This window comes from Myxine glutinosa, chromosome 7, assembly GCF_964187855.1.
Source record: "Myxine glutinosa chromosome 7, kmMyxGlut1.1, whole genome shotgun sequence".
NCBI lineage: Eukaryota > Metazoa > Chordata > Myxini > Myxiniformes > Myxinidae > Myxine > Myxine glutinosa.
In genome coordinates, this window is record NC_136267.1 from 29,186,505 (window position 1) to 29,204,346 (window position 17,842).

The 17,842-nt window shown below is 46.0% G+C and overlaps 1 protein-coding gene across 1 annotated transcript in view; it reads right to left on the reverse strand.

The window, feature by feature from the left end:
* Nucleotides 1–12,364: 12,364 nt before the first annotated feature.
* Nucleotides 12,365–17,842, reverse strand: part of LOC137431081 (CMP-N-acetylneuraminate-poly-alpha-2,8-sialyltransferase) — a 113,249-nt gene continuing 107,771 nt past the window's right edge. Inside the window, exon 5 of the mRNA XM_078781385.1 lies at nt 12,365–15,540. Coding sequence (XP_078637511.1) covers nt 15,264–15,540 — 277 coding nt within the window. The 3' untranslated portion in view covers nt 12,365–15,263. The remainder of the gene's footprint in view (nt 15,541–17,842) is intronic.

A 17,842-nucleotide genomic window follows, 5' to 3' on the forward strand; every position in this document is an offset into this window, starting at 1 on the left:
CTCGACAACCACGGGTCCGATATACTTGAAACTTGCCAGGTATATTGCTGGGGACCCGAGGATGTGCCTTTTCAAGGTTTCATATTAATCGGACAAGTAGTTACCGAGCTATGGCGATTTAGCCGTTCGCCGTTCGCTTTGGCTTTGCGAATGGACCAAACCATTTCATGTAAATAGAGGGGGGGGGGGGGGGGTTCTGTGGTCGTTGCGAATGGACCAAACCATTTCATGTAAATAGAGGGGGGGGGGGTTCTGTGGTCGTTACTGCCACGTGGTTTCAAAGTTTTTTTTTGTTGTTGTTGTTTGCACGCATGTTTTTTTGCACGCACGTACGGGCACCCACGTACGGGCACGTCCTAGTATATATAAATTGTATAAATTGTATATATATATATATATGTATATATATATATATATGTATATATAATTATATAAACAGGAATCAAATTCCTGTGAGGGCTAAGTGTGAAAAAATTCTGACTCAATGCGGGGCTCGAACCATGGACCTCCGTTGATAACGCGTCAACAGCCCACTGTGCTATTGAGCCAGCCGCAATTTCCTCAGAACTTTTCCACACTTAACACTGCGAGCTTTATCATGGCGGATGTCTTACGTGCCTGCTAGGCAGACCCCGAATGTTAGCGTAAGTATATGCATGCGTATGTATGTGTGAATAAGTAGAAATGCATTGAAGACTTGGGGACGACTAAGAAGAAGACCTTTGTTGGTCGAAAGCTTGTCGAAAATTAAAGATCGACGTCCTGAAGCTACGTCCGCGTTTGATTTAATCTCCCGATTATATATATTGTTGCGGATATGAGGACTGTATTTTTTTTTGATTGTGTGCTTTATTATTATTATTATTGTTATTCTGCGCCCCCTGCCTCCGGAGCTGTGTAAAGGTCAAAGGGCGTCCCATAATTAGTCCACAAGCATACACGTCAGCCAATAATAGAATACCCCTGTTCGATAGTTATATCTTATTCTGTGTTTTAGGGTAAGGCTGTGTCTCCCATTAATAGAAGTACTCCATTGCACCAAGTGAAAGAGATAGATTCCCTTCATTCCCATTCCCAAAACCTCCATTCCCCCTTTTCGTCGATTAGAAACTACCTCCGCTCCAATTACCGCTATTGACCACGAGGCAGGGTCGGAGAAGAAAGGCGTGTCTCCACCTCGTCATAGAGGGGAGGAGTGAGCCAGCCCCACTCGACCAACCATGAGCCAGGGGTTTGGCTAGAGAGGGCGGAGGAAGAGCGATCGGGGAGGTTCGCAAAGGTTGAGGGGCGGGGCCTATATAACCCGCAGCGCGACGCTCCCCAAGCAGTCGAGCTTTGAAGAAGAAAGAGATGAGTACTGAGCATTGAGATGAGAAGAGGCTGCGCTTTTAAAGAGAGGCGCTGAGAGGAGGGAATGAGCAGGCGTGACCGCAGCTAAAATCCGCAGCGCGACGCTCCCAAAAGAGAAGCTGAGACAAGCTTTGGGAGATGAGCTTTGACCGGCAGACAAAAGGGAGCCCAAGCCGTTGAGAAGAGAGAGGGTCCAAGAAGCAGAGCTGAGTTGTGTGGTTTTGGTCGTCAGTGGTTGCGTTGTGGTGGTCAGTGGTTGCGTTAGTTGCGTTGAGTTGTCGGTGGTGAGGAGTGATTGGACCAAGAGAACATAGAGAACATCCAAGGAGAGGACATCCCAGAAAGCACAAAGCCTGCTGTAATCCTGGAAAAGCACGCGACGTCCACAGCAGCAGCAGCAGCGGCGGCCACAGCAGCAACCACACTCAACAGCCGCTTGGGGCCTGGACGGCGGTTTTGAGCAGGGCCGCGAAGGAACGGCGGCTGCTAAACGCGCCGATCGTGCTGCACAATACAACTCCTAGCCATCCTCTCCTTCCAGCCAATTCCTGTCATCATTCCCCGCGTGAGTCTGTCTTTTGTTTGTTCTGTCCCTGGGTTAATTAAGACTGTAGGTAAGCTAGCGTTGCACTGTGTATCTAATCTCGTCTGTAAATAAACGTGACTGCTTTCTTTTTGCTTGTGTGTATAATAAATCCAATTACTCTTCTGTACGTCTTCTCGTCTTATTCCTTTTCCTCTTTGCATTCGGTCGTTTTAGAGTTTTCCAGATTGGGCAGCTGCGGTGCGATACGGCCAAAGTTTGGGGTGTAACGGGCGAGTTGGGGAAGAATCGGGGGAACTGTTAGGTCGCGGTAATACACCACCGCTCGGTCAAAAATAACATCTTAACCGCGACAGTAACAATATATATATAGATGTATATATACTGTATATATATATATATATGTGTGTATATATATATATATATATATATATTGTTACTGATCGCGGTTTAGATGTTACTTTGCCGAGCAAAGGCTCCGCGACCGAACAGTTGTTCCCCGACTCACCCGATTCACCCAGAACTTTGGCCGTATCGCACCGCAGCTGCCCAATCTGGAAAACTCTAAAACGACGAAATACAAAGAGGAAAAGGAATAAAACGAGAAGACGGACAGAAGAGTAATTGGATTTATTGTACACACAAGCAAAAAGAAGGCAGTCACGTTTATTTACAACACATAAGACGCAGGTGACACAGTGCAAATACTAGCTTATACAGACTTAATTAACCCAGGGACAGAACAAACAAAACAAACTCACGTACACAAGAAGGGTGGAAAGGCAGGAGGTGGATGGCTGGAGGGAGAGGAAGGTCCAAGGGGGTCCTGCAGCACGATCGGCGCGTTTAGCAGCCGCCGTTCCTTCACGGCCTTGCTCAAAACCGCCGTCCAGGCCCCAAGTGGCTGTTGGGTGTTGTTGCTGCTGTGGCCTCCGCTGCTTCCCCAGGACTTGTCTGACTCGTCTGGTCCAAACCCTCAACTCTTTCTTGGTCCACTCACTCCTCACCACCGACTCCTCACCGCAACCAACGCAACCACTGACCACCGACTCTTTACCACCGACTCCCCAACGCAACCAACTGACCACTGACCACCGACTCCTCACCACCGACTTCAGCTCCTTCACGCCACTTGCGCGCGCGCCTTTATAGCGCCTCCGGCGATCAAGCCGCCGGCCTTTAGGACACGCCCATCGGTGTGCTCACCTCGGCCCTGGTTGGTCCCGCGACCCTCTGGCTCCGCCCTTGATGACGACGGGCGGGCACGCCCCTCTTCCCCGACCCGAGCACATGTTCAATGGTGGTTTTGGAGGGGATGTAATTGGCAATCGAGGCTTGGCAATGACGAGAGGGGATGTAATTGGCAATCGAGGCTTGGCAACGACGAAAGGGGATGTGAAAGGAAATGGAGATTTTGGGGATGGGAATGAAAGGGGATCTATTCTCTTTCACTGGTGCAATGGAGTACTTCAATTAATGGGAGACACAGCCTTACCCTAAAACACAGAATAAGAGATAACTATCAAACAGGGGTATTCTATTATTTGGCTGACGTGTATGCTTGTGGACTAATTTATGGGATGCCCTTTCACCTTTACACAGCTCCGGAGGCAGGGGGGCGCAGAATAAACAATAATAACAATTCACACAATCAAAAAAATATACAGTTCTCATATCCGCAACACTGCACCCTCCTCCTCTTAGGCACATCCCGGGCCTACAACTTTTATTTAGTGTGACACGTAGGTGTAGTTCCCTCTACTTTTAACCTGACCCTGAGTGCGACAGTTTTAAAACATAAATAAATGTGTCCCGCTGCTCCATTGCACCCTGCCTAACAGACTTACGCCCACAGTTAACCGAATTGCGGAATGGTCTTCAAACTATACACTGACGGTGGGGAGCATTATTTACAATGACGCTATTTTTATTTACAAAACTAACCCAGGACCTGTGATTGTTCTTTCTGGGGGGGAGACAGTCTGCTCTGCATCGACGCACCATCAAAGCACCCAAAACCGCACCAATATACACCCAAGCACCAATCGGTGCAGTCACCATTGTTCATCAATGTTCAATGCATGTTCAATAAAAATAAAATCAACAACCCCTAACCCTGCAGGTGATCTCTTGCTCTTCGGCTCCCTCTGCTGGTTATTATTATTTGTTCTTCCAGATGTTGTCATTCTTTCATTTTCTTACTGGCGGCCTATTTGCAATAAAGTGTGCCCAATGTGTCCTTTTTATTTTCTTTTATTTATGGCCCACAGGGCCGACTACGTGTGCTTCACCTGTGTGGCATCGGTGCCCTGTGGCCAAGGTCCGCCAGCAAGATTTCGGGCCCTCATGGCCGGTTCCAGCAGAGGGGCCATGCCCCAACCCATGGGGTCCATCAGTGGTGCTCGGCCACAGGCATGTGGTCCATAATGTGGTGCATCGATGCAGACAGCTGGTTCTGGGAATTTCGAGCGCACAATGGCCGACCCACGCACGTTCCCCTCGGCACCCAATGGTGCACAGGTCATGTGGGAGACAAAAGAGACAATTGAGCGAGGGGTAAGGTCACAAGGGTACACATCAATAAGGCAATGCAAGGCGAAATGCGTACGGAGGGCGAAGTGAGAAAGCTCGTCCCTACCGTACGTCACCCCCCTGTCACCTACACTACCCTTGCCCTTACCCCATATTTACAAAATCTACCCATTTACAAATTCGTCACTACTGTCACGTCTTCCCCATATTTCTCCTATACCAAATTCGTCTCCACAATCCCTCTACTTCAAAATTTGCCATCACCAAATTCATCATCAATCCTCATAAGGAGGAAGAGATGGAACATCAAGCACAATGTCACACCCACGTCATGATGCGTCTCACAATCCAAACATTTGCATCATAAAAAATAATCAAAACATGGCACCCCCTGCCATGGGTGCAGGGTTGCCCATGGCAAACCAAGAAATTATGGGTATAGTTGAAATTGGAGAGACCGGGGACTTAAAGTTAAAAGAGCAACAATCGGAGGAAGGAATGGAAATTGCTCAAAGTCTAAATGCACATCCTGATGCTGTACTCGCTAATCCAAATGGAAGTTTGCAGGTTTTGGTGCAGGGAGGAAGAAGAACCCCGAAGGTGAGACGTGCTGTTGTGTATTGTGCTGGGAGATTTTGTAAGAGGATGTTTAGCGACAAAAGAATTGTCGCGCGCTTGGGATCGAGGAAGCATCCGGGCGTTGGTGAAGGGTCCCGTGTGAGTGGAAATGGCACGCGTGTGGAAAAAAAGTGTGCGTCAAGGGGTGAGCGTGTTACGAAGCGCGAGTGTGATACCGAGTGCGAGCGAGAATGCACGTCGGGGTGTACGAAGTGTGACACGGAGAGTAAGGTGGTGGTGGAACGTGTGCGAGGAAGCACACCTGAGTTGGTGGTAGCGCGGGTGTGGGAGAGCCCATCTGAGCGCGTTAGTGGGTGGATGCAAGAGTGCACGCCCATGGTGAGTGTTACGGAGGACGTAACGGAGGAGAGGTGTGGACCGAGGTGTGCGCAAGAGTGTGCGCGAGAGGTGTGGTGTGTAACAGGGAGAGCGTTGGTGGAATGTACGGACGGCGTTGGAACGCCGGGTTTTGTGAGGGTGAAAGGGGTAGCGTATGCGTGTGAGCATGCAAGTGAAGCATCGACGGTAACCGGGTTAGTGGTTAGGGCGACGGATAGCCGATGCGAGCACTCGGGGCGCGGTGTGCTTTGTTGGGTGCGAGGCCCGGCGCGGATCGATGCTGCGTCGCTTCTCTGCGAAGCGTCGTTGCCGATTCGGGCTTGGCCCCGCCCCGCACGGTCGAGTCCGGGCCTTGGCGGGCGAGGCGACCGGTCCGGTTCAAGGGCGAGTGGGAGGAAGCGGTACGGTGCCCCCTCATGGGGACGGGGTTCCGACCAGGGGAGATTGAGCCATCGGGCCCGGGACCGCAAGGTGCCGCGCCGAGATGGTGCGTGGAACCTCGGTCCAACCAAACCACCTCCCTTGAACCGAAAGCCGGACGGATTCAACCTGCAGGCGACCAAACCACCCGAATTCATTGCTCGGCTTTACGAACCGAGTTTAATGATGTCACGACGCACCGAGGCTAGGATATAGTGGACTGTGATGATGGTGATAGTGATAGTGATCATGATTTGATACGAAATTTATAATAGTGGGTAGAATTGGCAGTAAATGGCAAATTTTTGAATTGGTTGGAATTTGGACGAGCGAAATTGATAGTAGGACCTCCCCGAAGTGGTGGGATGGCAAATCCACCATCCCTCACAGGGGGGGGGGGGGGGGGGCAAATGCGCTATAGTTTATGGGGTTGATGGCAGTGAAAACTAGCCCGGGTGGGTTAGGATATTGTGTGTAGGGATCTAGCGAAGATGACATTAGGTAACGTTAAGGTTAGTTAGTGACAAGGATACCTGTAGTGGGGACGCAGGTAGATTAGTGTGGATGATAATGACGTGGGAGCGCAATAGTTTAAAGGGACGACGGGGAAGCGCAAGTTTCAGAGGGGAGTAGTTAGATGAGATGATGCCGTGTGTTTGAGGATTGAACAGGTGTGATTGCACAGGTGTGCAACTGAACAGGTGTGTGGAGCAGTGTATGAGTGAGTGATGGTGATGTGTATTTTGATGACCAAATGGTCCAGGAAGAAAGGAGGGTGCAGGTGGCACCAGGTGTGAGTGCACAGGTGTGCAACAACAGGTATGGAGAATGGTAGTGTGGAATAAATGGAGTATTGGAATGGATGGTCGTGGAGTGAGTATGGTGGAAAACTGTGGAGTGGAGTGGATGGTGCGAAGGTGTGAATGGGGGAAGGATGGACCCCCATCACGGTAACCCGGGGCGGGTAGTGTAAGTGTTAGGTAGAGGGTATAGGTTAATTGTGGTTGGATATTGGCATCTGTGGTGCGGGTGGAAGAATGGTGATTGGATGGGTGCATTAGTGTTGTGGAAATGGCTGGGCGTGTAGCCTGTTAGTGTGTGTAGTTGGTTTGGGCGCTCCACCACTGTCAGGATGTCGGCCAGGTGAGGCCGCAGGTGGGCTCTGGGAGCCGGTAGTAGTTGTTGTGGATGGGGCCCGAGGATCCGGAGGACGGACCCGGGTAGCCCAGTGCCAGAGGGCACCGAGTGGGGTGACAGAGCCAGGAGGGGCTTTCCCCAGTTAGTTAGGTTAGGGTGAGGAGCTAGGTAAGCTCGGGTGGCAACTACAGTGGTGGAGGTGTGCAGGTGGGTAGACCTGCTGGGAGAGCTACACGTCACAGCCCAGAAATTGTGCAAGGGCACCGGGAGATGAATCGGGGGAGTGAGAACCCAAATTGAGAAGCACCACAGTTTGGTCAATGGGAATTGGTTTTTAGAACCCATAGTGTAAGTTGGCCAATGGATTGGCAGGGAAAGACCCCGGGTAGTGTAAAGTGTGTTAAAATCATTTAGAGGATAGTTAGGATGAAGGATCTCCTCGCACCATCTGCATCCACTCACCTGAGGTGACAGGTACTCCACACCATTTCTTTGTTCACCTCGACGACCGTTGGCTTTAATAAAATTCCCTCTACCTCATCGGTCGCCGGCTTTTCCAAACCCCGGGTCGCGATTTCTACCCCCGTCATTGTACCCGCGCTTTCCTCCGCTTCGCTCAACCAGCGCTTTTCGACCCGCGTTACCTCGTCGTGCACCCCTGGGACCCTTTCGCCCAACTTGCGGTCTCTGTCCCTCTGCTCCCTTTCCTCCCTATCGGCCCTCATTCCGTTCGTTATTTCTTCAGTTCTTTCTTTTAGTTCCTTAGTCATTTGAACACCCATGTTGTTAATTTCCCTGTTGGATATGAGCCCCTGGGCATACATTTTGTTTTCTTCATCCCACTGGGTCAAAAATTTCAACAAATTTGCAAGAAATGGATCCCAGGCCGTTGGCACCGCGGGCTCGGCTGCCGCGCGCTCGTACGAGGCGCCTTTTTGCGTGCCTGATACCTCGTGCGCGAGAGCGCCATTTTGTGCACCTGATACCCCCTCAACCACACCTTCTTTACTCTCCTCCACAATTTTCCCCACTTCTTCCCTGGGGTCCTGGGTCGATTCTACCCCGTCTATCTCTCCCACCGGCATCCCGTCGCCTTGACCAGCCATGGCGCGATTTCAAAATTCGGGTTTTATTTCTTTAAAACACAATTTTTCAGCAGCTCGTAATTTTGAGCACGTTAAGCGCGCTTCGGGTCCAATCCCACTCCTGACACCAATTGTTACTGATCGCGGTTTAGATGTTACTTTGCCGAGCGAAGGCTCCGCGACCGAACAGTTGTTCCCCGACTCACCCGATTCACCCAGAACTTTGGCCGTATCGCACCGCAGCTGCCCAATCTGGAAAACTCTAAAACGACGAAATGCAAAGAGGAAAAGGAATAAAACGAGAAGACGGACAGAAGAGTAATTGGATTTATTGTACACACAAGCAAAAAGAAGGCAGTCACGTTTATTTACAACACATAAGACGCAGGTGACACAGTGCAAATACTAGCTTATACAGACTTAATTAACCCAGGGACAGAACAAACAAAACAAACTCACGTACACAAGAAGGGTGGAAAGGCAGGAGGTGGATGGCTGGAGGGAGAGGAAGGTCCAAGGGGGTCCTGCAGCACGATCGGCGCGTTTAGCAGCCGCCGTTCCTTCACGGCCTTGCTCAAAACCGCCGTCCAGGCCCCAAGTGGCTGTTGGGTGTTGTTGCTGCTGTGGCCTCCGCTGCTTCCCCAGGACTTGTCTGACTCGTCTGGTCCAAACCCTCAACTCTTTCTTGGTCCACTCACTCCTCACCACCGACTCCTCACCGCAACCAACGCAACCACTGACCACCGACTCTTTACCACCGACTCCCCAACGCAACCAACTGACCACTGACCACCGACTCCTCACCACCGACTTCAGCTCCTTCACGCCACTTGCGCGCGCACCTTTATAGCGCCTCCGGCGATCAAGCCGCCGGCCTTTAGGACACGCCCATCGGTGTGCTCACCTCGGCCCTGGTTGGTCCCGCGACCCTCTGGCTCCGCCCTTGATGACGACGGGCGGGCACGACCCTCTTCCCCGACCCGAGCACATGTTCAATGGTGGTTTTGGAGGGGATGTAATTGGCAATTGAGGCTTGGCAATGACGAGAGGGGATGTAATTGGCAATCGAGGCTTGGCAACGACGAAAGGGGATGTGAAAGGAAATGGAGATTTTGGGGATGGGAATGAAAGGGGATCTATTCTCTTTCACTGGTGCAATGGAGTACTTCAATTAATGGGAGACACAGCCTTACCCTAAAACACAGAATAAGAGATAACTATCAAACAGGGGTATTCTATTATTTGGCTGACGTGTATGCTTGTGGACTAATTATGGGATGCCCTTTCACCTTTACACAGCTCCGGAGGCAGGGGGGCGCAGAATAAACAATAATAACAATTCACACAATCAAAAAAATATACAGTTTTCAATCCGCAACAATATATATATATATATATATATATATATATATATATATAATTATACATATATATACATGTATACGAGGAGGGGGTGTGGGCTACATTGAGAAAATAGAATAAGAATTGTAAATGTAAATAAAACTATATGGAAGAAATTGAGGGTGGGAAGTTGATAAGGGATTTGGAGGAAGGGGAGGAAATAGGTTGTATGAACATCAGAAGAAAAAGAAAAAAAGAGTGAAATTTCTTCAGTTTTGGCGCAAGCAATATACACATTTCGATGGCGTACATTTAGATGTACAAACAGATAAAAAATGTCTGATGAAGTCACATTGCTGATGAAACGGTGCCGAATGCTATTTAACACCAGTAGCATTCGAGGCTCCATTAGTCAATTTCGTCTCTGGCCAAGGAACAGCGTAGCTCGAGGGATGTGTGGCTGATGCACATTTTGAATCAACGCAAAAGCTCTCAACAAGGCTTTCAGATGGAAATCTTTAGAAAAACAATGAAATGTGAGTGAGTCAACAAAAGAACAGGGTTTTCAGTCCAACAAACATCAACCTACTGCAGGTGAAGGGAAATACAAAAGTGTGCTTTTGGTTTTGATTTCAGATAAATGGGAAAAAAAATTAACATAAATTGACAAGTATGATGTAAATTCAAAATGATGGAAACTCTGTGTCACACATACTTGAATTGTGATTAATTTGCCCAACAAAACAATTATAAAACATGGCAATGCCCAGTTAAGGATATTCTGCAATTCCTTAAGCGAAAAGCCTGCCACACTACCGATGGAGGAATCACTGTTGCTGAAATTGCTTGATAATTATCTTCGAGATTTAGCATAGGTTTTATCTTTTTGTAGTTATGTCGGTTTTGTGACATTTCTTCTGTGTACTGACTGCTAAGTATATATATATATATATATATATATATATATATATATATATATATATATATATATATATATATACACATATATATATACATATATATATATATATGATTATATATATACATATATATAAATACATATACATGTACATACATAAATATATATACATATAAAAATTTAAAAAAAGAAGAATATATATATATATATAACCCCGTCAAGCCCCTCGCCCACTCCCCAATATGTATATATACTGTATATTTATGTATATATATATATATATATATATATATATATATATATATATATATATATATATATATATATATATATTGCAGATATACATATGTATACATATACAAACATATATAAATTACCATACAACATTCCCTAAACGTAGTCTATTTCAGGCCAGTATATTTCTAGTCATACATGGTTTGCAATCACCAAATGAAGACCACCCTGTGGGCAAAACGATGTCTTTTTGGCAAGAGTTTGTTTTGTTTCCTGGCACGTTTTAACATTTGTTACTTTTGCATTTTTCACATGTACAAGTTTTATTGTCGACCCGGAGCTACCCCAACCCTCCCACACGATTGCAATTTTACTTCTTCTGGCATTGTATTTGTTGCTGTTAATAAACATAATCTGAACAATGCAGGAATGCGAAGTTTCCGTATGAAAGTGATGGCTAATATTTTTTCAATAAATCTTAAATTAACTACATGCTTTGTTCAATCATACAAAGTCATGGGAAAGTATAAACAGCATTTTCAATCAAAAAGTATGTGCCACACTCAGCAAAAGCTAACTCTTATGTCAGATTCCAATGCAGAGCACTTTAACAAGTTTGTGTCCATCCTGAGAGAAACCAGATGACATAATCTTGCAGATCTCGAGCCTAAACTTTCCAACCAGCACTCCAGTCTGCAAATCATAGTGGTGCCTTGTCAACTCTGTCTCTGGTGTTTAATTCCCCTCCATCCCGCTTCGTCCCCATCCTACCCCGGCTACCGTACCGTATGTCCTTCTTACCCGAGATGGTAGAGAAAGTACTGTCCAGCCTTGACACTGCTTTGGAGATGGCTCAAGGCAGTGTTTTTGGCCTAGTCTTGTTCTCCATCTATATTAATGACCTCTCTCGTATTCTGCTAAATCCTCTCTTCCATTTTAGAGATGATCTTGATTGTGTCATACAGTGCCCTATCCCTCTATTAGCAGACAGCAGCTGTGTCGGTAGCTCTTTCCGCTGGTCTGGAAATTATTAGACTCTGATCTGATAAATGTAACATATCCTTCAATCCGAGAAAATCCCACAATCTCACTCTATCGCTTTAGAATGATCAAACCATCTATCTATTTCATCCATTGGAAGACGTTCAGCTATATGACCTTTCCAGGGGTGACCAAATAGCAACGCTGGCTTCCAAAGCCAGCTGCTGATTGGGCAATCTCCATCGATCCAAGTCTTTCCTTGGCTCTTAAAAATTATTGGACTATTCTGTGATGATGACAAAGGAAAATATATTTTGCTCTCACATCACAGGTAGTCTGTGGTCTCTCTTTTTTCCACCATCTATTTATCCAACATTGCGTCCTCTGCTTTCTGTCTTCCAACCCTCTCCAACATCTCCAGGACACCCGTGTTCTTCCAGTCATTACTTCCTGGTTAAACTTCTAAAATTCAGGCTGACTGCACACTTCAACTCTTTTAATCCTTGCTTCTCCCGTCTACATGGAACCACTTTCCAGAGGCCGTTCCATCTCACTCTGCCATCCGGGTTTTCAAGCAGGCAGTACGCTGCCACCTCACATCATCCACCACCCTGACCAATGATCTGTATTACCCCCATTAACCCTTCCTCACCCGGCCCCCCTTACTTTCTGATTTCAGTATTTCCTCCCGTCTCATTCTCTCCCGTTTGCCGACGTCTCTTCTTTCCAGTTTGTTTATTGTCAGTTGTGCCCATTGTTACCCCACTACCCACACTGTAAATTTAACCTTGCTCGTCCATGAGCCTCGCTCTTGTAGAAACCAAATCTCACCATTAAACATGTTAAACAATCGACCTCACCATGCAAGTCTCAAAAGGTTTACTATCCCATCCATATTATATCGGCATCAATCTATATGTCGTCTTACCCTCCAACCAGCGGACCGCACTTCAGACACTGTTTTCTTAAGTAAATGCGTGGCTCATTTGAAATCCTATTGCATAATTCACTCACATTTCAGGAAGAAAAACAATACAATTAAAACAAATTCACTTTGCTAAGTGTCTGATGAACACGAAGTTTTGAGGTCCACTCAATGTCCTTTATTCACTGAAGAAGCGAACATAGAAACTTGTTGCGGGCTGGCCGCCTCAGGTCCTGGGCCCACTCTGTGTGCCACCTCCTTCCCATTCAGCCGCTTAGAAAAATCCAAACCAGATTTCAGGTGTATCCGATACACCACATCTCCACCCCTTAAAGTCATTTAAATACAGTTGTGATGGACACAGGAAAATTGAATGCAGTCGTGATGGTAAGGGATACGAATCCAGGTGAATAGACTAACTCTGGATGTTCGACATAATGTAAAGCTAACAGATGGAACTGTAATAATCAAGGTTTTATTGGAGACTAGCTCAGGGAGCCATCTGTGGCAACAATGTCACTGTTATCAACAGGTGTAAGAAGTGGCAGACATCACCTGTGGAGATTCCTGGGTCATAAAACCAATACTGGACATGATCAACGTGTCTCAGGATGACTTGACTGTCCTCAGGTTTGATCACTCAACGTCACGTATCGTATCGTATCCCAAGTGTGAGGTATTTGTGCAAAGTGGAACATTTGTTGATTGTCAATCCCCACATAGGTGCATTTATTTGTCTACCATCACAACAGAAACTACCAAAGAAATCCAATTGGAATACTGAAGTGACTCGATGATCCCCACCTTTTCCAGTCTGAGCAATTCTGAACCAATGTTATCTTGCAAGGGAAGAGGAACTCGACGCGTCTTGCAGAAAATTAGCTTCACATTGCTCTCAGTGTTCAGTTTGGTGGTGAAGCCTTTCAAAGTCTCAAGTTTATACCTGAACATGTCTGAGAGTCTCCTGAAGATATGCTCTTGTGTCCATGGTGATCTGGCAGCTTGCAGTTGAGTTTTAGGACGATCAGCTAGTTTTGTCCCAATAGAGTGGGTCGATCCCCAGGGATGAAAAAGAGTTGTATTTGGTGGGTGCTGTTTCCGTAATCTACTGTAACGTCACATGATCTACAGGTCTGCATTGATGCACGAGTATAAATAGTGAGTAAGAGTGGGAAACTTTGCTGGCTGCATTATTGAGTTTCCCACTACAGACTGCGGAAATCTGCTTCACTCTTGAAGTGGCAGCATCTGTGTCGACCTCCATTTCCATATTGTGTCCATCAACATTGACCATAACGAGTATCGAGTCAGACTGTCGACTTGATGTGGAACAGGTCATATGACTGACGACTGGGGCTGCAGGGCGGTATCCATCAGCCACGTCAGAATCAATGAAGTAGCTTTTATATTCTTCTGTCCTTCCCATATGTTTTAAAGACAAGCGGGTCGAGGCAGCATGACCCAACTTGCGGCAGTCGTTGCAAACAGCATTCTTGAAGTAGCGCGCTGTGGGAGAATGCTCACAATCGCAGAAGAAACAGCATTTCTTTCCCAAACTGGCATCCGGGCAGTTCTTGGCGTTCTGGCATTGAATTATGCGGCTGAATGTTGTTAACCAGGTTGATGGATGACAGGCAGGCTCATACTAGATGGAGATGCAGCGAGCAATATCGGCAGCATTTCTGTCAGCAGACTGAACAGTGAAAGCAATTTCCTTTGCACATGTGAAAATCAGAGTCCGTTCAGTCAGTAGGAACAGCGCAATTAGATCTTGCCCAACTCCCATGATGAGGATGTCCCGCAGCATGTAGTCGAACATAATACCAAACTGCCAATGCTGGGCAAGTTGTTTCAAATGACCTATGAATGTCAAATGGGCTGTGTCGAGTTCTGGCAACACATGTAGAAGTTGAAATGACTCACGATTACAAAGGTGTTCTTCTTCACAGTCCTCCTTTATAGTTGCAATAATGTCTGTGTGGTGAATCCATCCTTGTCCTTGGCACGGAAAGGTTCTTCAGAATAGAGAACGTCTTGCTGACGCATACCAACATCAGGATTGTTTTCTCCCTGGCAACATACTCCATGCTGTGAGCTTCGCAGTCGTACTCAAGCTGCCCAATGTACACCTCCCCGCTTCTGTCCTGCAGACAACCCTAAGACATGTTCATGGTGATCACGTGGTGTCTGCCATCGAGTAACGAGTGGGTAGGCCAACAGCAGGGCTCAAAATGCTCCAATCTACTTTCTGTGTTCTCCATGATCCCATTGTCATCGTCATGTCAAGTATCTGACAGACGTGGAGTTTTGAGGTGCACTCAATGACTACTATTCACTGAAGAAACAAGAGAACACGAGAACACGAGAACTAAAAGCATGCCAGCTGCCTCCAAGTTCTGGCCTCAAACCCATCCCACCTCCATCTGGTCAGGCCACTTAGAAAAAAAACTCAAACCAGATCTCTGGTGTATCCAATATACCATATATTCGATTGCCAAATTTGCTAAAGCAGTGGGAATGGGCTGAGGTATTAGTGAGCACTTACAGTATACACACGCACAGCAATTGTACAAAATCCAGGTTTATGTAGGTAGTCCATTTTAGAAACACTGCCCCCTTCATTCCTCTCATTTTTCTCCAGAGTTGTGATTTGGCACAAATTTGAAAAGAGGGAAGAATATTGTACCTTGTCAGCCATATTGATGATTGATGACGAATTCCTTCAAAGAGATTTGCAGAAATTTTGTTGATGGTTTATAACTCGTATGGAGATAGTGTGTGGTGACAGATGAAGTGGCGGAGAGAGGGAGGGAGAGGGGGGATGATAAAGGAAACAATTTAAGTGCAGGCTTGTGTTCTCATCCTCAAAGCTCCAAGTTCGTGCAGCCGATGGAGTGCCTGAAACTCGAGTGGCATGGCGTGCGGAGAGCTTCGCGAGTAATACGAATATGACAACTTGTCGAAGTAGTGATATGGGACGGGTCGACCCTCGGCATCGCTGTGGAAAGGCCAGAAACCATATAAATGGATCTGGCGGCAGAAACGTGTGAAAAGCGTGTACATAAGCAGACCTGTGGTTGGCCTCTTGATATCCACGTGGTTCGACAGCCAGTAGCTGAAACACAAGGGAAAGGCAAGGATAACAATTCCACCATTTTTCATACCTAATATGTAGATGCACTTTTTATTTGCTGAATACAACCATACACCAGCACCATGACACACCACCTACCCACTCATCACCAAATATATACTTGTGTTTCTTTGTGCCCACAGATAATCATCCAATTTTCTTTTTATACTATTTATAGCTTGTGCCTCAGGCAGGATTTTGCAGAGGAATAACACTTTAACCTTGGAATTGTCTAGCCCGGGGGTTCAATTCCCAGCCCGAATATCGGATTGGTCGATGCATCTAATTGTGCCATTCCTCGGAGGAACGTTACGCTGAGCCCTCTTATGGTAGCTTTAGTTTGTGGACATTTAAGGTCTCACATTGTCTTTTCTGAATAGTTGGAGAGTTATTGTCATCACCCTGAACAAATTACAAATTCCTGCCTTCACAACTGCTGGAAAATAAAAGGCAAACCAACCAGTTTAGTCGATACTACAAGAGGGTGGCTTCCTTAACTTTAAATATTATGCCACTGTCATACATTGGAAAATTATATTTGCCCAACTCATTACTGCCCGATCTACAAACCATATAACTTTTCCTTGATTAAAGAAACCTCTCTTTTCCTTGCAGGAAACTTCATTAAATTATATCTTCCATTCGTACCTCGTTTTTCCGGTAAGCTTTCCTGCATCTCCTATTGTCCTTCTAAACAGTCTACTTTACGCACTTTACTCCCTCCCAGTTTAAAATAGTTTACAAAGTTAAATATCCAATTCGTACTCCAAAGGGCTGACAGGATGGCCTAGAGGTATGCACACTCACCTCCAAGCCGTCTAGCATGGGTTTGAATTCCGACCCAGCCATAAACTGTGATCCCGGTTCATCAATGTGTGCCAACCCTCGGACAGACATTAAAATGGCGTCCCGTCTGTCAGCATTCATTGGTGGATATTAAAGATCCCACGGTGTCCTTTGCAAAGAGTAGGCAAGCTATTGCCGGCACCATGAGCAAATTCCAAATTCCTGCCCTATCAGCGCCACAGCTGCGCCCTCGGCCAATGATGCTACCCTACAGCCTTGTGCGGCATACGAACAAATAAGTACTCAAAAATCGACATCATTTATATGAATCACAAAATGTAGTGATTGAAGTAGTGACCCGTGCGTTGCTCCACTCATAACTAATGAGTGGAGCAACGCATAGTGGAGCATGTTGCTCCACTATAAAGATGCTTGCCTTAATGAATTGCTCATCTATAATACATGTCAGTGTGTGGGTGTGTGTGTGTGTCTCCTCAATAACTCCAAAAGAATGAAACCTAGCAGCCCAAAACTTTGCCAGCATACTAAGGTAACTCCCAAGGGATTGCATGGATTAAAACTGGGTGTTTGGGTGAATCGAAACACCCCTTATGGACATAATTAATGGGGTGAAAAAATGGAAAAAAAGGCTTGGTCAGCCCGCTTTCACCTCACAGGGGTATTAAGCCTCCATTTTGCTTTGGCCTGCTCAAAAATGCCTTGCCTTCGAACCACAATGCACTCTCACAGCCGAACTAAAGTATATAATCGAAATCTGTCTTCGGATTTGAGGATCGGAGCTCGTGGACTAAATTAGTAGTGAAATTTGGATTGAAATCTAAGTATTATAAAAAATGAGTGATTCTTATAACTAAGCGTATTTAATTTTAAGAAAGGCTCCTCAATATTTACACAAGAAAATGTAAAATTGTCAAAGCATTAAACGTAACTTTTTCTACTGCTCGGACAATTATATTGAGTGAAGAAAAGATTAAGGAATGTGCAGAAGTGTAACTTCATTGAGAGCAACAAAAATCAATAACCAGCGGGAATTAACCAGTGGCCTTGGCTGGGTTCCCCATGGGGCAATTTCCGGAGTTAAGAAGGCAAAATGAATTAAATTAAAGATGGAATTAAAAGAAGGATTAACAACGGAAGGATTAGAATGAGTAAGGCAATGGGACAAATAAAACTAAGAGTTCAGAGAGAATTGGAAATATTGTACTCTGGCCCTCGCTATTCCATCTCCAGGTGTTGAACAAACCTTCGGCGCCCAGCGATAACATGCCGAAAGGGCATACTCGGTTTGTATCTCTTCTTTCTTTCTTTCTTTCTTTCTTGTTTTTTTTTTGGGCAATATCTCAGCTATTTTTGATTTAAAGAATTTTTTTGATTTATTGATTAATTAATCGATTAATTATTTAATTATTCGATTCATCAATTAATTAATTTTCTAAAGGTTATGGCTTCAGATGAAACAGTGGTGGTTTAGGTATGC